We start from the raw sequence: 23,269 nt of genomic DNA on the forward strand, positions 1-23,269 counted from the left end.
CCCACCACCACCACCACCACCTCCTCCTCCCTCAGCACTAAATTAGGACCAGAGAAGCACTGGCAGCGCTCAGCATGCCTCCCATTCTCCATACAGAGCAACAGCCAGAGGACTTGCTGCCCCACGCGCCACACACTCCTTAGTAGCAAATGATGATGGCTGTGAGTGGTGTTGATGAGGGGGTTCAGCAGAGAAAAAGAAAACAGACTGCCAAATTAAACGAGCTCTAACAACTTTTCGTATTGCACAGAAGCCTTACATGAACGGAAGAGAGATAAATCTCAGGTGATTTGGTTTATTTTCTATTGACTCTGAGGGTTAAATCAAACTCTGAACATACTTTTGTCTGATGAAGTCCAGTGGTGATTCCTGCTTCTCAGCTCTGACCTTGTTCAGTCTAAAGGGAGATATGTGCCCTTCTGCCCCCGAGTGCTCCGTCATCCTCACCAGCCCAACGCCTGTTTTGTCTATTTTTAGGATCAGAGAAGTTTAAAAAAAGAAAAAACAAATGACTTTTGAATGTTTTTCACAGACCTCCATTGGCAAACAAATGCGTAGAAGACAAGTTGAGGACATGAAACCAAGTAGCAACATGCACACTTGTCGTATTATTTCTGTGTATGAGCATCACTTTAATAACACCAGCTGCACTATTAATTATCCCTGTCGAACAGACCAATCATGTAAGTGAATAAAAGCCCTGAGCTGCTGCAATTCCCCCAGAGCAGCTCAGGTATTTGTAGATTATGTACCAATGCAGGCGGTGACTGAGCATGAAACTCTGATGCAACATTTAGAGAGCATTCAGAAAACAAGAGCGGGAATTCCTCCACAGCTTAAGTGAAGATACCTATCGAAGATTCGGGCAACAGGTTTATGATGTGACACAAACAGCATTGGATACTTTAAGAAAAAGATTTCCGTAGTCCAGTTTTTGGTCTACACCAGTAAATAAGTTAAATGTTTATGAGTGGATGAATCAAACTGGACCAAGTGAGTCTGACGTCACCCATAGAAAACGGCCGACTTCCTGTTCCAACCAAATTAAGTCAAATCCGTCGTCTTTCTTTCAAACAACATGATTGGTCTGAGTCACTATTTCCCATTCAGGAGTGAGCTTGTTGGAAATCCACACCCCTTCCACTGAAAGAGGACTTAGGAGAATCTGTCAATCAAACATTTGCATTATAAAAAAAAACATACAAAATCAAGATTGGCAAGAGCATGTTAAAAAAGGTAGCAAGGCAAGAATTGTCATTCTGACAAAAAGAACAACTGAGTAATCGCTGTTAATTTCTCAATAGGAGTCTATGGGATTTTTGCTTCTTGGAACCAGCGGGTACTTCCTCCTGTTTGGAACGTGAGAGAGAGGGAGTCACAGTTCAAAACTGTTATACCGTCAATGCTGCTGAGGGTAAAAGAAGAATGAAACAGGTGCCAAGTCTGCAAACCATCTGATGATGTTATTACAAGCACGGCATGTGCCAAATGTAGATTCATTTGCACAAAGCCCCTCATGTGCTGCTTACATACTGAGCCCACAGATTCCATCTGTTTTTAAATAAAAGCACAAGTACCAAATGGTGGAAGCAGCTGGATTGCTATGTTAGCTGCTCGTAGGACTAGTGCATTGGAAACCAGGGTTCGATTCCGAGGGGGCGCGATGAGTTTCATCCAGTGTGGATCTTTAGGCAAGACCTTTCATACTAAAACCTGACTGTGTAGCCACAAGGGGGCCCAGGTCTGGATCCCCCTGTGCCGGTCCCCAGCCCAGATTAAATACAGGGTTGTGTCGGGAAGGGCATCCGGGTAAAACTCTCTGCCAAACCACCTGAATCAGCCAAAGCTGATTTACTGTGGCGAGTCTGGCAACCCCTGATGAGATATGCCAAAAGGTGAACAACGTTTACGATGTACCAAATGGTGCAGTTCCTAAAAGGACCACTACAGACTGGTTTTGAAGTAGAATCCTTTCATAAAATCCCTTTCATTTCAAAAAGTCAGACTTTACCCCCCCAAAAAAATAAAAAATAAACATTGTAAACAGTGATGTAAATACCACATTCAATACCTATTGCTCTACTTTCTACTTAAGACAACTTTGGGTGTGGGGATTATTTTTAATCAGCTTTTGTGATTTAATAAAGCCTAATTTTTTAATTCTTAATATTGATTTATTTGTTTATTTTTCCGCCCAATATGTAGAGGCGACTTTTCTATGGAAGACTAAGGAACGGATGTGTACAGTTTCATTATAAAACTATTTTATAAATATGCTGCAGTCCATTCTGGAGTTTTGCATGAAAGTGAAAAAAAAAATGTTTTTTTGTATTGTGTAAGTTCATAAACTTAATTGACAAAGTGCGGGAAAAGGTGACTGCAGAGAAACGGCAGCAAGAAAGTGGCATGAAACTTACAAAAAAGCTGGTCAACAAAAAAATTTACCCCAAGCTCTCCTCTTCTGCTTAATCCCGAGCGCAGGTGCGTAGGTGCTTATCACATTTTTCACCCCGAATTAACATATCAATAAGGTGAAATAGACAAAACTACCAGATAAATTGGAAAATGAACTAAGAAGCTCTCTTTTGCCTCCTACACAATCAAAACATTTTCTAGGATATTGTTAGGTTGGGTAGATTCCAGTCAAATACCCGACCTCCTTCAAATTTTTTGTTTAATATTCAGAATCCTGTTGATAATGTCAGAGATCCACTGTGTATTTGCCAATGGTAAATGTAAACATGAACCATGTTCAAATCCACCTGTTTCCATTTTCAAGTATTACCGGTTCCAAACAGCATCTAACTCCACAACACAATGACTTGTGCGATGTGGGGGATCTGTTCGGTTTGCTTGTTCTATTTTGCTTTTTTAATGAAGTATTTCTATTTTAGGGAGCCGGTTTAGCTCGTGCTGGTTTGCGGCGCCTTCCGTCCGTGAACCCAGGGTTCGACTCCGGGCTGCTCCCTGTTCCCTTCTCTACTTCTGTGCTGGTCCCAAGCCCGGTTGCTTTGAGAGGGTTGCGTCAGGAAGGGCATCCGGCGTAAAACATTGCCAAGTTTACCATGCGACTCGTTCGCTGTGGCGACCCCTGATGGGAAAAGCCGAAAGGGAAATGAAGTATTTCTATTTGTTTCGGATCCCATGACCTGACTTTTTTTTATTCGTTCCCACGAAATAAGAATTCTTGTGATAAGTCATTCATAAACACGGTGTGAGCAATACTTGGACTTACAGCAGATACCTTCACATTTCTGTCTGTGTGTATCTAGAAATATAGAAATATGAAAGGATCTACTGAAAATCCAAGTATTGCTAATATCCATGTTTATGAATGACTTATCACGTTAATTTTTATTTGTTGGGAAAAAATTACTACTGCATGGGAACGAATTATTATTTTGTTGGAACAAATTTATTATTTTTTACCTATGTCAGGTCACGGGCTCCGTAGTTTGTAAATCAGTAGAGCTACTTACCTACAAAGTGTCTGGGTCAAAAGGCATACAATTTCTGCACTAAATTCCACTAAATGACAAAGTGTACAGATTTTCCACACTAGGTGAAAACCTTAAATGAGGAAAAGCCAATGTCATAAAGAAAAAAAAATAGTACTTTGGTCAACACAAAACTGAAATGGGCTAAATTGACCCATTTGAAACTAACATAATACAATGGTTAAATAAATGTAACTTTCAATACAATTCCACATGACTCATTTATCTTAAGTTTACGTTAGTGGGTCAAATTTACCCTAAAAAAAAGAAGAGTTTCTAGATCATTTATCTGCAACGCTTCAGAAAAATAACTTTTAAAATGGAAAAAATCAATTTAATGTAAGAAATATTTGTTTTAAATTTTTTGTTTTTATGACAAATCTGTATCCTTATTAATTTATGATCTGTGAGAGGTAAAAAACAGTTTTATGAACTTTACTTACATTTTTAGTAAAAACAAATTTGTGAGATATTATCAATGTGTATTGCTATTTTTGTTTCAGACAATCAGAAAAAACACGTCTTGATCGATATTGACCCCAAAGCACCATCGCTGTTACTTAGATGTAAACATAACCAGAAGAATCAAATTTCCAGTCATACATCAGGATGAGACTACACTCCAAAAATGTGTTGAATGTATATTTGTTGAATGGCAAAACTAACTTAACATTAAATATTTGCACACACACATATAAAATCTCATGGTTTACATTTCTTTGCCTTAGTTTTTGGCTTCCATTTTGTTTCTGTCATGTTTAAACAGATGTTTGAGTTCCTGTTTTATTTTGAAGGTTTCCTACTTGTCTTTGGTTTTGAGTTATACTTCCCTTGTCCCAATCTCTCCTCATCGTTTTCACCTGTGTCTTGTCAGTCCTGTTTGTATTTAAGTCTTGTCTCTGCCTTCCTCTGTGCTGGTCCATACAGTCATTTCCCTGTCCGTCTTCTGTCCCGTTTGCCTTTTTTACCTGGTTAACCCACAGTGAGTTTTGTTTAGTTTCATTACTTGGTAGTGTTTTCTTTTATGTTAATAAACCCCTGGTCTTGAACCGTGTGCCTCCCGTCTCTGCATTTTGGGTCCTTCATGCTCGTCAAGTCTCGTACCTGACATAAAGTGTGGTTAAAAGAACCCAAAGTAAATGTGTTTGTAACCAACTGCTCAGTCAGGTGCAGAAGTTTTAACATTGTCAGTAAGGCAGCTGTTCACTATTGTAGGAATCTAAAAGTTTAGGTTTGGTCTTCTGCTCAGTGATGGAGTTGGAAAACCATGAAGAACCATCATGCATGAGATGCATGATGACACCTCCCTGTTGTTTGGTGAAAAGACAGGAAGAATTGTGTCATCGGCATAAAAAGCATAGTAAGAAAAATTGTGAGAAAGCTCAGGATGACAACTCAGTGAAAAAAATGTAATTAAAAGCTTGAATGATGAAGACAAGAGCAGACAGCAGCAGCCGAGGGCGCACCAACACAGCAGAGTCCCCTAACAACTGAGAACAAAATAGAAAAAAGGGTGAATGTTTTCTGTGAATACAAGGGGGGGGGTACTAAAGAGAAATTAGCCTAAATTAGGAACTTGTGGATTTGCATTTGCTTTGATGTGTTTGGCTGACATGTGACGGCTGCTGACACAGAAGGTAAACAAATGGTTGATCAGAGCAGAGAGGTAACTTGACAATGTCTCTCAGTCTCTGTGTGTCCAGGAAGTGGCGAAAGTAGGTGCCTGCTGCAGTGCCGGAAGAGAAAAAGAACCTGTGGACCAAAACGGGTATGGAGTGCATCTTGGAATAGTTCATCTTACACTTTGTGGGGATGTTTTTTTTGGAGGGAGAGGAAGAAAGGGATGCAATCCAAGATAATCATAATAATCCAAAAGGTAATCTGTGGTTATTTTAAAAAGATGATTGCTGTCAACCCTTGTGCTATCTTATGGGGTCCAGATGACCCACCCTTACATTGACGTCTTATCCCTACCATGACAAAGGTGGATAAAGGTGAAGAGGATTTCATGTAATCCATGGACACCAGTGAAGATCACAAATCATTGAAGAAAAAAGGTTCAGAGCACTGTCTTGTGGGGTCTAGATGACCCCACTCCCAATAATAAAGTGCCTTGGATAACACAAGGGTTACACCATTTGGTGCCACACTGGGACAATACAGGACTTCACCATGTGGGGGAGGCAAAGACCTTCATGCAGGGAAGCCGTTCAGAGAACGCTCAGCAGGGGTCACTGTGGATTTAAACATCCCTTCAGCCACATCTGTTTACAGGGGGTGTTTTGGCCCCACCCCTCTTATTTCACAAACATGCAGTGTTTTGGACCGAGGTTCACTCTGGGCTTAGCTCTGCATTCTATTTTCAACCCCACCCTCGACAGATCTTAATGGACTTAGTGACTCCACTCCAACCCCCCCATGCACACCCACAGACACACACCCACCCACACACATGAACACTGCTCTGTGGTTTGCTACTTTGTCAGTATGTGGAGCTGGGGAGGAAAAAAAAGACTGGGAGGAACTGATCCATCTGAGAGGAATGTAGGTCAGCCTTGATAAGAGACTGAAGGAGTAAAATGAAGAAAGACAAACATGACAAAGGGTCTGCACCCCCCCCCCCCTCACACACACAAGTAAACACACAAATACACATGCTCTTTAAAGAGAAATGATGTAAATATACGGTATGCCAAGTAGGTGGAGAGAAATTTGAGGGAGGCAGAACCCTGGTTCTGTGTGTGTATGTGTTTGCAGTGTGTGTTGGGGGGTGGTTATGGCAAGTGTTGCATCAGAAGCCATCGTATTGCAGCTGAAAGCTCTGTTCAGGCCTGTTGGCATGGCAACCACTGAGTCAGACTGGGATGATTAAAAGGGTGCATGTGTGTGTGTGTCCCTTTGTGTAACTGCATGTGGTTCTACCTGTGTGCAAATGGGTGAATCTTTTTCCACATTTTTATTCTTTATAAATACAGATCTTTGTGATACCTTTTTTTGGTCACGGGTTGCTCACAGCAGGCATCAGAATGGTTGAGAGTCATAGCCTCTGCATACACGCCTGTAGGACTGTTAGAGCAGAGGAGCACAGAGTCTGACAGAATAAACGATTTGTGACTTTAAAAGAAAGTGTAACCACACAAAAGCCTTTCTGGCTAAGACACCTCATCAGCTCACCACTCGTATCTGACGGGTTTAGCAGGACGTTTTAATGTGTTGTGCGCCTGCAGGATTAAACTGCACGACAACTGTTAACAAGTTCTCTTCCAGGTTGTTGCTCTACTATTACTTTTTATATTCTGCGGCATAAAATCATGTCATCGTGCTTTTTTCTTCACAGAAAATTTGTTTTTGTGTCACAAAAGGTAGGTGAATTATTGAAGACTGACTTGATTAAAAATAACCCAGTATTTATGATAAAGTGTGGTTTTACATTCGTGAGTTCTTAGTTACAAAACAAACTGAGGATTTATTTTTGTGAGAGGTCAAAAAAAGAGGTCAAAATGATGGGTGGAAATGGAATGGCAAACTGTCCAAGGTGTATAGGACGGCTGTAGAGCAGAGATAGAGTGGTCGACCTAAGGTCGAACGATCGCAGGTTTGGTTCCCACCCTTCCTGCCCGTGTTTCGAAGTGTTCTTGGGGAAGACACTGAACTCCACATTGCCCCTGGTGGATGTAGGTTGGCACCAGTATTCAGCAGTGGACCCACATGGGTGAATGGGACTGTGACTGTAAAGTGCTTTGGGCCTTCAAGGAAGGTGTGCTTTACGAGTGTATGCCATTTATCATTTTACTCCACCATCACCAACAGTAACTGGGATGGCTCCAGCAACCTTGTGAGCCTGAACAGGAAAAAATGGATGGATGGATGGATGGATGGGTGGATGGATGGGGAAAAAAAATGTAAATTGAAATCAACTTAAATCCTTTCCAGTCACAGTTAAAGCAACTGGAGAGCTCACAGACTGATACAAGTGTAAAAGGAATTATCAACATCAACTGCTGCCATTATTCCTTTGCAGTGATGAATTCATTTTTCTGAAAACAAGCTGCACAGAAAAGCACAAAAAAAACATTTTTTTATTGTTTCATAGGATTTTTTACTCTAACTTTATTGATTTACAAGCATTCATCTCACTTTGTGGCTTCCACACTTAGGCATCTGCATGAGCCGTGCGGGAGGGTGTGAGGGTTTGCTTCCATTTTTTTTTTTTTCTTCTGTTGATCCTCTTATCAATCTTCACGCTGCAGGGTGCAGCTTTACATCAACATTTGTCAGGAGTGCATGCACTGATGTCGCTGTGAGAGAGGAAAGTGTCAGCTGCTCCGCCGTGTGCTGTCTGAAGACTCAACACCTGCTCACCTGAAGAAGACAGAGGCCCTCAGTCTTTAGAGAGAATCTGTAAACATGCAGCCCAACATCTCTAAAGCATCAATACAGCTTGCCTGTACACGTGTATATACATGGTGAGAGTGTATGTGCACATGCAGAGCTCACTGTACATTTGTTGCAGTTTCAAAAGCATGTTGTGCATATATGTCCAAAAACAAGGTATTGTAGGTCAGTAAAAACAAATACTGTGAATTTAAAGCTGACTTCTCCAGAAAAGCTGAATCTGTGCTGCCAACAAACAAAAACACACACAAAAATTGCAAAGTCTCATGAGACCTTATGACTGCTGATTTGACCCCATTTAACATTCACTCTGGATTTCACCTCTTTTTGTAAATTCACATAAAATCATGGATTTCATGCTAAGTTTCGGAGTCGATGGATTCTGACAGCTAAAGAAAACTGAATGTTTTTTTAAACAAAAAAGCAAAGCACGTGTTTTACGGAAATAAAAGGTACACACATTTAGATGTCAATGTGGGGGTGAGCCTGCTGTTCCAGAGTTATAAAGAAAATATCCCATCCTTTCTCTGAGCCGGTTGCTATGGGAATGCTGCAGGGAGCTCCTCATTCTCCCACCAATGGGCTTCAGAGATTGTTACCCCGGGAAACCTGGCTTGTTGCCTAGGAGACCAAAGGCTGTGTGCTCCAGCAAAGACGAAGAGCTGCTTCTGTTTGGCTCGAGCGCTCAACAGTGAACAGAAGAAAAGCTCCAAATAAATCTAGGAGGCTCTCTGGGAGAAGAGGAATATGGGACTTGAAACTGAATATCAGCTTATCAAATAAGGTTTTATGATCCCCATGGAACTGTTTTTTTTTTTACTGAAAAAACGACAGGAAAAACTAACAAAGGAATTGTTCCTAATGTTAAGAGTTTTTTTACTGTGGCACTGCTTCCTTAAATTGTAGCTTCGCTGCTTGGCTATGACCATCAATAAACAAATAAGAAGAAACAAACCAGCTTCTTAGATTTTCAGGTTTAAAATGTTCAACACTGGTGCAGGCGGAGGGCCAAAACATACGCCTCAGCATGAAGCAAAAATATGGTTAAAAAAATTTCAATTCTAGTCAAACGGTTTCATCATTGAATCTACCTTGTAGAATCACTGAGGATGCTCTTTATGGAAGCTCCATACTCGACATACCAAATGGTTTGCCAGTTTATTGTACTAATTTAAGTTTTTTTGGTGCATGATATACAGAACAATTCAGTCAAAGGCTAAATAGAGACGGTGAGGGAAGGTGGTGATAACTGAGTAACTGTTGGCTCAAGAAATACAATTTAGAACAATATAGTCGGAAAACAAAGCCCAAGGGAAAGAGAAGAATGGAAAAAGAAGCAAGTAAATGAAGCAGGGAGAGGAAAATGCTGACTGGAAATAAGGACATGAAGCTATGGGGAAATGAGGCAGGAAGGAAATAAACCTTGAAAAACAGCAATAGCCAATGCTACTGAATAAAACTGGAATACAACAAATATTTTTCAGATGACCCTGAACGTGTTGAAAACTTTAAAAAGGACTTCAAAAGACAAAACACAAAGCGGGACCACAGACGATACATTTTTAAAGCAATTTATTACTTTATTTAGGTGTTTTAGTCGCCACCAATTTTCCTTATTTATAATGGACATTTTCAGTCTTGGATGTTATTTCCAGTTTTTCTTTCTGCACAGACACCAATCCAAGTAAAGCTGGAAAGTAAATACAGAATTAAGGTCAATCTCTGCAAGTGAAACACTGATCAAAATGTTTATGTTTATTCAGTGAGCTCAGTCCAATAGTCATCTGCTGAACCACTTTCTCTGAGGCCTGTTAAATGTAGTGAAACACACAGGTATATTCATTGACAAGTGATATTCGGATACTGATCACAGTCATCTTCTGCTGTCTTCATTTCACTAAAAGTCATTCACTTCTACCTAAAATCTGTGCTTGTATTATATTTGCTACATTCAGTTCTGAAATCCCTATCTCATTAGCATGATCAAAACTTTCCTTTAAAATCCATTGTATTTAACTTGGCCCGTGTGTTCTGTCCTGTAGTTCATTGTCATCATCATTCCACTAGGGGCAGTAGAAGAGTTTTTGTATGGGGTAGTAGACGGGCTTTTCTTGGTCATTTCAAAGTGGCTGCTTCCATGAAATCTCATTAACACTTTTGGCAAGAAAAGTTTTTCTACTTTTTTTGTCATATTAATTCATCTATTATTAATCATTTTTAATGACTACTTGTTGGATTGAAAGAATGCCCAGAGTGACTTGCTAAATGATTGCATTGGCAGATGTGTGCAAATAAAAAAAGGCTGCTCTAACTGAAAGTAGATGAGTCCAGTCAAACTCAACTTACCAGAATGTTCTGAGAGAGTATCCATCCTTTGTAAAGACAAGAAAGAACTGCTCTGATAGTGACTGAAGTGTGTTAAAGTTACTGAGATGAGGAGCTCATGTTGTTAAGCTGAGTTTTTTTGAAGGGTTAGGGTCATGTGAGCTACATGCAGCCAACAAAAATATGTGGTGGTTTTGAAATGCGTGGTTTACTTTCTTCTCCAGTGAAAAGCATGGCCAGTGCACATATTAAAAACAGTTGTTTTCTTGTACTGCTACCTTCACAACGGGCATGTGCTTTTTGCATATATGGTGTTCACACAGGACAGTTGCTACTCGATACTACCTCATGTGCCTTCCATTGGAAGAGGCTTGGTGCGACATGTCAAAGCTGTACAAAACCCGCTCCAGCTTTATTCCAACAAATGGCTTTGTGTTTTGCATGTAAAACCCCAAAACGATCGTGAGAACTTGTGTAGCCACACTTGAACACAAAGTTTTCAATGCAGTTCCCGAAACGCAGATATACGTGCGTTTACATAGACTTTTCTTCAAAAGTGGTCACTTCAAGGCCGGTGTGAATAGCTTAAGAAATTTTATGCAGGGCCCAACCGATTTCTGTCCCTTTTCAATGCATTTCAGCGCAGCCAAATAAAAGTGATCCATCCTAAAATCTCTTTATAGGACCGGTGTTCACTTTTTACTTTTATTTGTTTCGCCCCTCATGTACCCAGGAAAAAGAAAAATAACAATGCATTGCCCCATATGGGTAATGTGCATCTAAGAAACATTTTTGAAAACACAACAAAACAAATAAAGTCTGCATTAACAAGACTTTTTTTAAAAACTTACTTAAATTTCCAGTGAGTAAATACATTTATGGGTCATTAAAATTTGATGACAAGGGGTCACGTGAAATACTCAATGCCGTTGAGTTCAGTTGACCGGAAAGAAAATCATGTTAATATTAATATATGACCAAACACAAGCTTTAGTGAGAACTGGACAGGAAAGTGAGACACTGAAGCTCACAAGCAGAGATATTAGACTTTGTCAGGTTGAGTTCACAGCTGTCCTCTGTTCCTTTGGCTCCCACCCGATGATAAATGTTGAAGAGCTCAGTACAGCTGAGATTGCTGCAGAGAAAGAAGCAGAAAGGAGCAGAAAGCATTCTTCTGTAAGAACTAAAGGGGAAGGAAATGTTTCAAAGTCAAGATGAATGTTTGTGGCCAATAGTATGTAGAAAAGATGTTCTGTTAATCTGTTTTACAGGGTTTACGTTGGGGTTAACACTTTGTGTTTTGATTGGGTAAGACCTCTGCCAGTGACTAAATCACAAAAACCTCTACATTAAATCAAGTATCTGAATTGTGTAGCTATTTATAGTTCATTTTGGCTAAACAAAGAAACAGAGCTGCACAAAAACATAGACCTGAAACAGAACAAAGAGCTGGAATCAAAGAAATGGTGCTGCATTATAAACACACAACTGCACCAAGAAACACTGCCGCAAGCACGTCACTGTAGAAATTCAGAGCTGCACAAAGACATGGAGCATCACAAAGATACCGAGCTGCACAAAGACATGGAGCATCACAGAGATACAGAGCTGCACAAAAACACATCTGTACCTAAACATCGAGTTTCACAAAGAATTAAGCTGCACAGAAACATCTGTACAAAGATGCTAAACTTCAAAAACACACACCTGCATTAAATTATAGAGCTGCACAAAGCCACAGAATTGCACACAGAATAGGTGCACACAAGGACACAAATGGTTGTTGAGGACTAAAGGAAGCACAAACATAGAGAGGTGTCTGGGGATAGAGATTGTTGAGCACAAAGAACTGCATGAGAACACAGCTGCATGAGGACACAGAACTGTACTTGGACACAGAGCTTTTATCTCCCAACAGCCTTTAGCCCCTCATGCCATACGAAAGCAATTATCATTTAAGGCTCACATATCTCAGGCATGTAGAACTGCCTTTTTTCACCTGCGGAATATTGCTAAGATCAGAAATATACTTTCTAAGAGTGATGCTGAAAAACTCATCCATGCATTTGTTACGTCGAGGCTGGATTACTGTAACTCCTTGTTAGCAGCATGTCCTAAGAGTTCCTTAAGAAGTCTCCAGCTTGTTCAGAACGCAGCAGCTAGATTGTTAGCAGGAACTAGCAGAAGAGATCACATCACTCCTGTGTTAGTTTCGCTCCATTGGCTCCCAGTTGATTCTAGAATTAAGTTCAAGATCCTCCTGTTAACCTATAAGGCCTTACATGGAATGGCCCCGTCCTATATTAAGGACCTCATAGTCCCTTACCAACCAATCAGAACACTTCGCTCGCAAAATGCAGGACTGCTTGTGGTTCCTAGAATTAGTAAAAGTACGGTTGGAGGTAGAGCGTTTAGCCACCAAGCCCCTGTCTTATGTAATAAACTCCCAGCTCATATAAGAGAGGCCGACTCAGTTTCTACATTCAAAGCTAGACTGAAAACATTCCTCTTTGGACAGGCTTATTGTCAGACTAGTTAGTATTCAGAGATTATTTAACTTAATGTTAGTTTGTTTAAATTAAACTTAATAATAACTATTTCTTTTAAAAGGCTGCTAGAAGTTGAAGCTGGGGTAACTATGGTACACTGGGGTTCTGTCCTCTTTCCTTTTTTACTTCTACCCTTCCTCTCCTCTATTCTTGATCATAATTTATCATTTAGTTCTCCATGCCTCTGTTTGGTGCAGTGCGATTCATGTATTGTCCCTCTTTTCCTCTCCCCTCCTGGGGAGTGGGAGTGCTTCCAGACTCCAGTTGGCTCATCCGTGCTCCAGTTCCTGACCGTTTACCTCGCCTTTGCTCCTGCTCCTACACCTGGCTGTGGATCCTGCCTCTGGCTCATCTCTGGCTCGTCTCTGCTCTGTGCCTGACCGAGTACCTCGTCTCTGCTCCTGCTCCTACACCTGGCTGTGGTTCCTGTCCCGGCTCGACTCGCGCCTTTGACTGTCCCCACAACCACGGCTGGATGAAGCTCGTCTGCTGGACTTTTATATATGTAGTTGTAGATTTAGATAAGTTAATTCTTCTCTAAGAGTTCTGGTAAATCGCTTGTCCGTCCTGGGGGAGGATCCCTCCTTCATGTGGGCACCCCTGAGGTTTCTTCGTTTTTTCCGGAATCCGGTTTTTTTGGGAGTTTTTCCTTACCGCGAAGGGGGGTCTAAGGGCACGGATGCCAGTATAGCTTAGTCAGTTTGTTAGTTCATTTTAGTATTTTTCTATTGAACTCTTTGTATTCGTGATCCTTCTGATTTCATGTTTTACTTCGAAGCCCATCGAGACGACTGTTGTTGTGATTTTGGGCTATACAAATAAAATTGAATTGAATTGAATTATCATTTCCTTCCAAGATGATTATGACCAGAAAACAAAAGAAGTCGTTCAAATCAGTTTTTTTTTAAAAAAAGAGAATAACAGAACAACAGGTTGGCCCAAATTGTCTGTCCTCCTTCAATCTGAATTTACCGCTAATGTCTGTTGATGCTCTCCTCTTTTTTTCCACATTTGAATCACCAAAGTAAATATAGTTTATTTTCTCAATTTTATCTGTAGAAGTTTTTGCATCAAATTCTGCAAAAGCTACATTCTAGTCAGCATATTCCATTGAATTAAACTCAGGGATTTTAAATGAATAGATCTGGGGAGTGGGCTGCACCATGGTTGGCCCACAGCAAAAGCCCTTGTGGTGTGGAGTTTGCATGTGTGGGCTTTCTCCGGGTACTCCTGCTTCCACCTACAGTCTAAAACATGTGTCATAGGTTTATTGGTAACTCTAAATGTGTGCAATGTGTGTGTGTTTGTGGAACAGACCTGCAACTTGTCTTAGGTGTACCCAACAGTATGTGGGATGGCTCCACCAACCCACAACCATGAAAGGGATTAAGCAGGTGGATGGATGGATGGATGGATGGATGGATGGATGGAAAAATAATTTAAATTTCTGCTTCTATATGTTTATATTTCACAAACGAAATTAGTTTGTGCAAAAAGATCCTGCTGTTGAAGGAAAGTAGGATAAGTAACAAAAATACACAAAGAAAGAAGTGCAATTTAATGCTGCATTAAAGTAGCCCTAACCAAAAGTTAAGTCCGTTAAGGTTAATCTGTGTGACTGTGGATTATTCCACAGACGTGATTATTGGTTAAAATGAAGACCTCTCGTCTGACTGCTCCCTTCATTATCTTGCAATCTACTGAATGGGTCCACGTCATTGTTATTTTCACTCTTTCTTGTGTGTATAGCATATTAAAGTGATTGAAGTGGTAGAGAATTGGCACAAATAAACTGAGTTGAGCTGAACTAAATTCATTTAGGCAGTCAGGTGTGGTGGAAGATTTGCTCATCATCTCCCTTGCAGCATCTTCACTGCAGGTGTTTCTAAGCTTGTCTTGACGAAGATTTTTTTGTTTGCGTTTTTTTTATTGATATTTTTGGCTCTGTTGGTTGAAGCAAAGCTTTGATGCCTGACTTGAGCGGGGAGGGAAAAAATGAGATCCTTGAGTCCTGGAGATAGTAATGTTTATGTTACGTGTGCAGCTGTTAATCCCAGGATCAGTTTCCAGAGCCTCTCTTTCATGATGCCTTCACTGTGGCCTCATTCTGTCACACAGGATCATGTTGGAGTAAAAACACTCATCTGTAAAGAGCTGCACAGCAGATATCACAGCCGCATCATGATCCCAACCAAGATTGGATTTAGGGTATATGTGACCCCCACATAGGACTGAATTGTTCAGTCCTGGTTTCCTGTTTCGTCAACTTTACTCAGCATTAGACACGAGCTAATGTCTAGTTTCATGCTGCATACAGGCGAATCTCTTTTCTGCTGCAAAAAATTGAAAAGACAGTTTATTTACTCTGCAGTGTAAGATTTTCCGTTGCCTGTGAAGATCTACACAGAATAAATTACTGTGGGTGTCTGCGTCTCTCTTCAGCTGATAAAAGCAAGGCACAGAGCAGAGAAAGCCGTTTAAAAAAATCACACCTGAATTGATGTTGTTGAGTTCATCCAAACTGAAGGAAATCCAGGACCACAGCACCTGCTGCTGGTCTGGTGTGAACACCAACCAGAGTCGCATGCTGGTTTCCTCTGTTATGCAGGTCAACTGGTTCATGGTGACAAAGGATTTCTCAAATCACTCCTGAATGGATCAGGGGCCTTCATTTTATGTCTGGGGAAAAATGGCAAAGCAGTCATACCTTATTATCCATTTCAAGTGTTGAGGCACTGGTGTTAAGTATTGATGTTTAACGATTCAAATCATGAATGAAAATATTTCAGTGGTAAAAGATGTCTACATCTTGGCTCAAACAAAAAAAGAAAACTGATTTTACTGGCAGACAAATGGCAGCTTTGAAATCAGGCATTAATGACCAAAGTCTGGAGCCAGTTCAACATTTGTACCTCTGATGTTAGGCTACGATCACAAATACAACCGCCATCGTGCGATGGGGAGGCATCGGCAGAATCTTCAAGATTAGCTGCCACCGTCCGATGTTTTGAAAAGTTGTTGTCGTGGTCATGAATGTAAATGGTGGCCGTCAGTCAGGCAAGGATGATGTCATTAAGATAGTTGGCGGCCACAAGGCTGTGGTAGCCAGATCGCAGGCTGGCAGCGGTTATGATTGGATGATGTGGAAATGTCTACAGACGGTGGCTGTCTAGTGCCACCAGCAGCCCGGGGGGTGTGAACTGTTGATGTACTGTCTTAGCAACACTGAGCTGCAATCGTGGCCTCACCCAACAACTTCTTTTTCTTCGGCCTTCTTGTCTATGAGTAGTGGAGTAAGCACATTGTTCTGTCTTCTGCGTATTCTTCTCAGCACTACCCGCAATTCATCAAGACGCAGATCTCTGAGTCCCTGTGGTGCTATCAACACCATGATGAGTTTTGTGCAGCTTCAGTGCCGTCTCCCCGTTTGGACCCACGGTGGGTGGAATCAACAGATTGTCGCCCAGGCATTGCCCATGTCAACAACACCTTATGGAGTGCCCGCCTACTGTACGGTTTCTAACAATCAGATGGTGGCAGTGGAACGGTAGCACGAGGGCAGGTGGGTGGCTGGAGGGGAGCAGTCTGAAATCGGCCGATCATCAGGCGATTTTGCGAGACCTTGGAGACCCTCCTGTCAGTCAGTTATTGCGCTCCTGCCCTCTTCTTGCCACCCGCCTGTCACTGGACTGTCACCGTACAACCTCAAAATGTGCCCAGGCGGCCACTAACCGATGTCATAAAATCGTCCTGTAGTCACAGACTTTTTCTTAAAGCCTTGGTGGCCGTCGCACAGCGTGTAAAAATGCCAAAGCTGCCTTCCGTTTACAAACACCGCCGCACGGCCAACAGCTGAATTTGCTAAAAAGCTTTATTTAGGTCACCATGGGTTGGCCTTTTGGTATATGTGACTATAGTATTACTCAAGGAACTCATCAGCTGTCAATAAACCACCAATATTGGGAATCAGGTGTGATGTCATGCACTGAGGTACGAAAGAACTTGGCGTTTGTGAGGGAAATTGCAAGTGAACATCACCTGAATCCAGCTTGCCGTCTTCACCCGCCCACTTACACTGATTATATTATTTCCATGGTTACCAACATATAAAAAAAAAACTCCTTTCATAACGAATAGTTCCGAGGCTACTTGATTGGTCCCTAACTCAATATCCTGGTATGTGCACAAAAGTCTCCCTCCTCCAGAGTTTTGCTTTTTTTCTGTTTTTAGTATTTTTCTGCTCATTTTTCATAAATAGAGATGTTTGCATAACATTTGCTGCACACTTTTGGATCTATGATGTTTTTTCCTCTGAGTGGAAGAGGTGCCCTTTCTCTTCATCGTCCCTCTCCATGCAAGGGAAAGACTATTTAATGTTCAGATGACCAATTAATTTAAACCAAAAAAAGGTGAACAACGCCTGTCCCTAAAAGTTTGTAATGCGTCTGAGTCTGTGACCGTGAGCAGCTTTAGAGTAAGCTCTGTCACTGCAACCGCTCTGTACTGTCTCAGCAACCCCCCTGTATGCTTCTCCGCCTCTCCTGCTGTGAATGTTTCAAACGCATGCACGCTCAGCTCTGGGCTGCCTTCCTGCAGATTCATCATTAATTCATGTTGTTTCTTCATGTTCCTCCTCTTTCTTTCTGTCCTCAGTGTTCCTGCCACTTTAACGGCCCACTGGCTTCTCTCCATCTGCTCTTCATGGGATCTGTTTCTTCTCGTCCCACTCAAAATAGACAATGTTTTTTTTTTTTTTTTCCATGAGCAAAGGAAGCAGTTTGATTGTTTCTACTTTTCCTTTAGAAAATCCTTGATATAACAGTTTTTGTTCAACAACTCCATGTGAAGTCTGTGCAGCAGGAAAATATGTTTCCATAAGATGAGAAAAGCGAAGAAGGTGAGGAGAACACCCTGTTCTTCCAAAAACTACCCCCAGCAGTATAAACCTATGGCAACCAAACTAGCAGCATGGCCGAGGATAACTCAGGTTAACCTTAACTATCAGCTCTATCAGAAGGAAAGGTTGGAGTCTTGAAGACAGAGATGGAATCTGACTGCTGAATTGAAGAGGGAAGATGAAGTTCCACAAGTGAAGAGCCTGGCAGCTGAAGGCCCTGTTTCCATTCTAGGTCTGGAAGTTCTGGGACCGGTGTGGGAAAACTTTTTGACTTGTGAGTCACAAATACCTCTTTTGCACTGAACAGTAGGGTTCGGTCCAGTCCAGTTGGGTATTTTGACCATTTCCATTGTAAAATGGACCAATTAAGCCGGACCGAACTGTACCATTTTTGGGTCCCCATTGGTTATAGGTCCACAGAAAAATGGAACGGACCGGTCAAGGTGGAGCTACTGTTGAAACCCATCAATTGGCTGAAGGTCAATACAACAAAAGAAAGGGTAAAGAAAGCGACTGTATTCCTCTTCGCAATCTTTTCTCATATAATGTTAAATTACTTGAATATATGAAGAACCAAAGGCCAAGCAGAAAAAAAATGAGCTGCTGGATGTGCTGTGACGGTCCAACTTTTAGTGAAAACACTCACCTGAATTGCCTGGACCATTCTAACCCGGACCGGACCAGACTGTACCACTCAGTAAAACTAGGCTAAAGGGTTCTAAAATTTGTTGGAAGGGCCGGACCAGGAGCAGACGCGTGGAGTGTTTTGGTAATACACCTCAGAAGAGAAAGAAATAATCTGGACAAAAACATGCTTTCATTTAAATGTAAATTTAATATACAAACAGAACATTTTGGAATTGTCACTTTTGTTCTCATTTTAGTTGCCTATTGCACCAATAAGTAATAGTCCATCAAGGAAAAATACAAACTTAGAAAAACGCTGCATTTATACAGTGTTGGAATGATCGGAGAAATGACTGTCGATCTTGGAAAACACACACAAACATCAGAAAAACAACAGAATCTTCCAACATCACATCAATGCAGACTTTCTTTCTGCACCGAAACAGAGGTCAACGCACCATCTATGTGTAGTCACCAGAATTACAGGGAAAATAAATGACATCATAATTACCATTTAAGTAAGCTCTGTGGTCAAATTAAACACGCAATAATAAAAAAGAAATCCTATTTCACTCTACAGAAGGTATTTGCAACTATTCCCACCAGTCATCACACAGCAAAAAGTTACAATTCACAAGGTTACATTGCACACCTTTGTTTTGTTCTCATGGGTGACAGGTGCAGCGCCACACAGAAGCCCGAAAACAGGAATCGTGTTCTGAGGAAAAGGTCTGGTCTGCAGGCTGCCTCTTTCCACGCGTCTATAAATAACTGCGCTGATCATGCAGCACAGTCTCTTTCATCCTGCCTGCAGCACACACATCTACACGCTTTTCATGCTTCCACTCCTGTCTCAGCACAACCTTCACACTTCTTTTCTCTCACTCCTCACCCTTTTCTTCCCTGAAACTTCTCACTTTTCATTCCTCTAATACTTGCTCCATTCTCCATGTTACTGGCCCCATTTCTTGACTGCTCTCCACACTTTCTTTCACACCACTCTGAAGCTCCATTCACACCGGGCATGTGACCCTTGGTCAAGAGCGCGCTAAACACAAATTCTTGAATGCATGTTTAGCCCATAGTGTGAACACTATGGACAGTTGGTACTCGATACTGGCACGTGTCCACCACCTACAGTTAGAAGAGGTTTGGTGTGAAATGTTGAAGCGATGCAAATCTTGCTCCAGGCTTTTTCTTTCACAGCTATATTCCGATATATGAAAGACTTGGTGTCATAGAATTCTGGTCGGGTACAACCCACAACAATTCATTTCTCCTCCATGATCAATGTTCAAACGGTCGGTACTTCTGTGAAGTTCCAGGGATGTCATCCATTAGTCACCACCAAATCTTAGTGCCTGATTGGTCAAAGATCGACGTGATTCAACTCGTGGTCTGTACCCAGAGCCTGAAAACAGCCGTAACTGTAAACTTGAGTAACTGCATGTAAACAAAGGTGTTTAGAATGCTGAAGCCTGATACACATAGTTAAAATAGACTTTTCATTGGAACTGGCTATTTTGACATGCCTCACTGAGGGCAGGGTGAACGTAGCTTCAAAGTCGTCTTCTCCAATTTATTTGTTCCCTTCCCCTTTTCTTTACATTTGTGTATCTCATTAAATAATAAACGTGTAAAAATCTTACAACACAAAGGCTTTCATTGCCCATTTAAATGTTTGTCTTTGTGGCAACAGCAAGAACTGCTTCCAGAGAGTTTGATTGTGTTACCACTTCCAATTTGTGCCCAATTTAAAAAAAAAAAAACATTCCAACCAAAATGACTCAAACGACAATTTTTTTAAATAATTTGCTTTTCTTTAGAGTTGTTTTCTGTGATAAAAACATGATTGGCCTTAAATGACCCCAGTCAAACGCATAACCCCTCCTCGCCTGAAATCCTTTTTTGCTGTTTGACCTAACTGAACACGCAAGCCCTTTTTTTCTCTTTCCCTCCCCTTCTCCTTCTTCACCTCCCTTCCCTGACTGCAAATGTCCCCACCAGTTTTTTTTTCTTTCTTTTCTGTCAGCTACCTTACACACACACACACACACAAATTCACACTCAACTGCACAAGCTGAACTTTTATCTTTTTATAGCCCTGTGTTGTGTCTTGTTAGGCGGGGGAGTTCAGTTTCCTCCAGTGAACAGTGAGCATCTCCTGCAGTCATATGTGCTTCTCGCTATATAACATGGGCTTTACCAAGCTGGGTCTGAAACATTCCACCTCTTTTTTTATATGTCTTTGAGCATTTTCTGTGAGCAAGTTTTGATGTGACGTGTTCATGTTCAAATCTACACAACTGATCCACAAGGGCTGGAAGTAAACAAACCCTCCTCCCTTTTCCAGAGTCTGACACACAACAGCTCTGCACAAAGTAGGAAGGATGTAATATTCCTTTGAACTTACAAAAATAATATCCTGTTTTTTTAGGACAGGGAGTAAGATTGTTAACTTTTCTGACAACATTTCATAAAGAATAAAATAAAAGCTACAGTTACTCCAGGTCAGTCCGAAAATAAAATAAAACAACACTTCTTTATTGATAGTTCTCATGAATGTGGGCATTGAACTGAACCACGGTAGTTTTCACACTAGACTCTCTGCTCCAGACCAACAAGATACACATTTCTGGCAATATTATGTACAAATTCAACAAATATTTTGAATAAGGGATGCACAGCTGTGGGGTTAGCATTCATGGCTCAAAGCAAGAAAGCCGGAGAGCCCGAGTTCAAGTCTCAACTGAATCCCTTCTGTTGTGGAGTTTGCATGTTGTTCCCATGCATGCATGGGTTTTCTTCAAGCAATCCAGCTTCCTCCTACAATAGGTTAACTGGTGTGGTAAAGTCGGTGTGTATGGTTGCATTTCACTTTGTGGTCCTGCGAAGGACTAGCGAGTTGTCAGGTGTGCATCCCGCCTTCACCCAACTGGGATAGGCTCCAGTAACCCTATGATCAAAGGGACTTAACAAGTTTAGAAAACAGATGGATAGATGAATGGATGGGTTCAGAAGATCATTGCTGTAATCTGGACTGTCGTCATTGTGCTGCAACGTTCACACCGGGCTCAGGAATGGGCGTTCGAGCGACCCATTTATGGAAAAGTTTATGTAAACGCACTTATATACACGTTTCGGGCTTCCATTCAAAACTCTTGAAGTCACGCTTTTTCAACCGTTTTCAGGTTCTACGTACAAAACGCACCACCATTGAACACGCCACATAAACTAAACCACTTGAACTCTGACCAATCAGGAACTGGGACTTGGTGGTGACAAATGGATGACGTCTCTGGCACTTCATGGAAGTGCCAACCGTTTGTAAAGTGATGGTGAAGGAGAAATTAATTGCTGCAGTTTGTGCCCGGCCGGAATTCTATGAAACCAAGTAATTCTTATATCGGAATAAAGCTGTGAAAGAAAAGAACCCACATACAGTGTGCTTAAATGAGAGTTTGTCCTGCAACAGCAAGGATAGTTGTGAAGAGTAGAAATCCTTGATGAACTGTAAGTTATTGTAGTGAATTATAAAAAGGAGTCTGATCTGTTCCGGCTTGAAGAAATGAGCTCGGTTAGACAGGAAGTAAAATACAAAATTATCTTTGTCACCAAAGAAGATCATGAAGCTCCCAGCAATGCTGAGCTTGTAGAAGAAGATCCCAATGACCCCTATGAGGAGCAGGGTATTATCCTTCCTGGTGGTGACATAAACTGGAACTGCCCCTGTCTGGGTGGGATGGCCAGCGGTCCCTGCGTGACAGAGTTCAAGGATGCCTTCTCCTGCTTCCACTACAGCAAGGAGGAAATCAAGGGTTCAGACTGCATGGAGCAGTTCACGGCTATGCAGCAGTGCCTGCAGCTCTACCCAGAGCTGTACCCTCAAGAAGATGAAACCTCACCCAAACAGAGCTCCAAAGACTCTGCTGCTGAAGGGCCTTCGGCCGCCAACTCGAACCCTGCTCCAGAGCAGGACTCTGATACCTCAAATCCCAACACAGAAAGCTCACCGGGGAGCTAATAGAAGTCCAGTATGTGTGTGTGTGTGTGTGTGTGTGTGTGTGAGCCACAAAGCTCAATATCCACCTTTCAGTTGCAGGTAATACTGTATGGATGAAATGTAAACCGGTTATTGTTTTATTTTTTTAAAGCTCCTGATGAGGTGTTTAGGTATGAACGATGTATAAATGAGCCAAACATGCTTGTATGCATAAAGGTGAAGAGACTCCCATTTTTATCTTGGACTGGCCACTCTTAAAACTGCAGAAAGATGATCCACACTCACTAAAGCTACACTGATATCCCACAGTGATACAATACACCCAACAATAATACAATTATCCCATAAGAATTCACACAAATTAATTGATGAAGCCTGCCAACTGATTATTAATCTAATTGACGGAAATAAATCACTTATCTCACAATTGGAAAAAAGTACCATATGGATTTATGTAGAGTAGATTTATTTGACTCTAACATAAAAACGGCCAAGTGCATCACAGCAGACAACACAATTAAACAGTAAAAAATAATCAAACCATCATTCCTGAATTTAGCAAAGACATGTGACCATACACTGTGGTAGAATGCTCTAATAATGTTCCATTTGATTATTTTGATGTGGAAAAACAACAGTGGGCAGAACTTTATGAAACTGAAAGGTGAATGGATTTGCTTGCTTGTTTACGTGTTTGTTTGTTCACATATTTGAGGTACGCTTTACTATCTTGCAAGAAAGTTAGGGAATCTGGAAAAATTCTTATGCACTGTTCAGTACCCAGGGATTTATCTCTGAGTCGCACGGGTTAAATGTTTGGCTAAAGATGTCTTGGAGCCATTTTAGGTCAGTGAATTGGATCAAGTCGAATTGTTCAAATATCGACAATGATTCATATCAACAACCACTAATTATGATGTGAATGGAATCATTGTTAAAATGAATTGTTATGTAGCAACTGCGTCACAGAAAGTAC

General features: G+C 41.3%; 1 protein-coding gene and 1 long non-coding RNA gene across 2 annotated transcripts; one reads left to right on the forward strand and one right to left on the reverse strand.

The window, feature by feature from the left end:
* Positions 1–9,469: 9,469 nt before the first annotated feature.
* Positions 9,470–15,442, reverse strand: LOC110014972. Its single transcript, XR_002290017.2, has 3 exons — positions 15,259–15,442; positions 10,239–11,352; positions 9,470–9,582 (listed from the first exon to the last, which is right to left on the reverse strand). It is a non-coding gene; the product is annotated as an uncharacterized LOC110014972 (long non-coding RNA).
* Positions 15,443–21,704: 6,262 nt separating this feature from the next.
* LOC101158515 (mitochondrial intermembrane space import and assembly protein 40-B-like) lies at positions 21,705–22,782 on the forward strand. The gene has a single exon (XM_004068270.4). It carries the CDS (start codon positions 21,859–21,861, stop codon positions 22,312–22,314), a length of 456 nt encoding a protein of 151 aa, XP_004068318.1. The 5' UTR covers positions 21,705–21,858; the 3' UTR covers positions 22,315–22,782.
* Positions 22,783–23,269: the final 487 nt, after the last annotated feature.

Source organism: Oryzias latipes, chromosome 4, assembly GCF_002234675.1.
Source record: "Oryzias latipes chromosome 4, ASM223467v1".
NCBI classification, from domain to species: Eukaryota; Metazoa; Chordata; class Actinopteri; order Beloniformes; family Adrianichthyidae; genus Oryzias; species Oryzias latipes.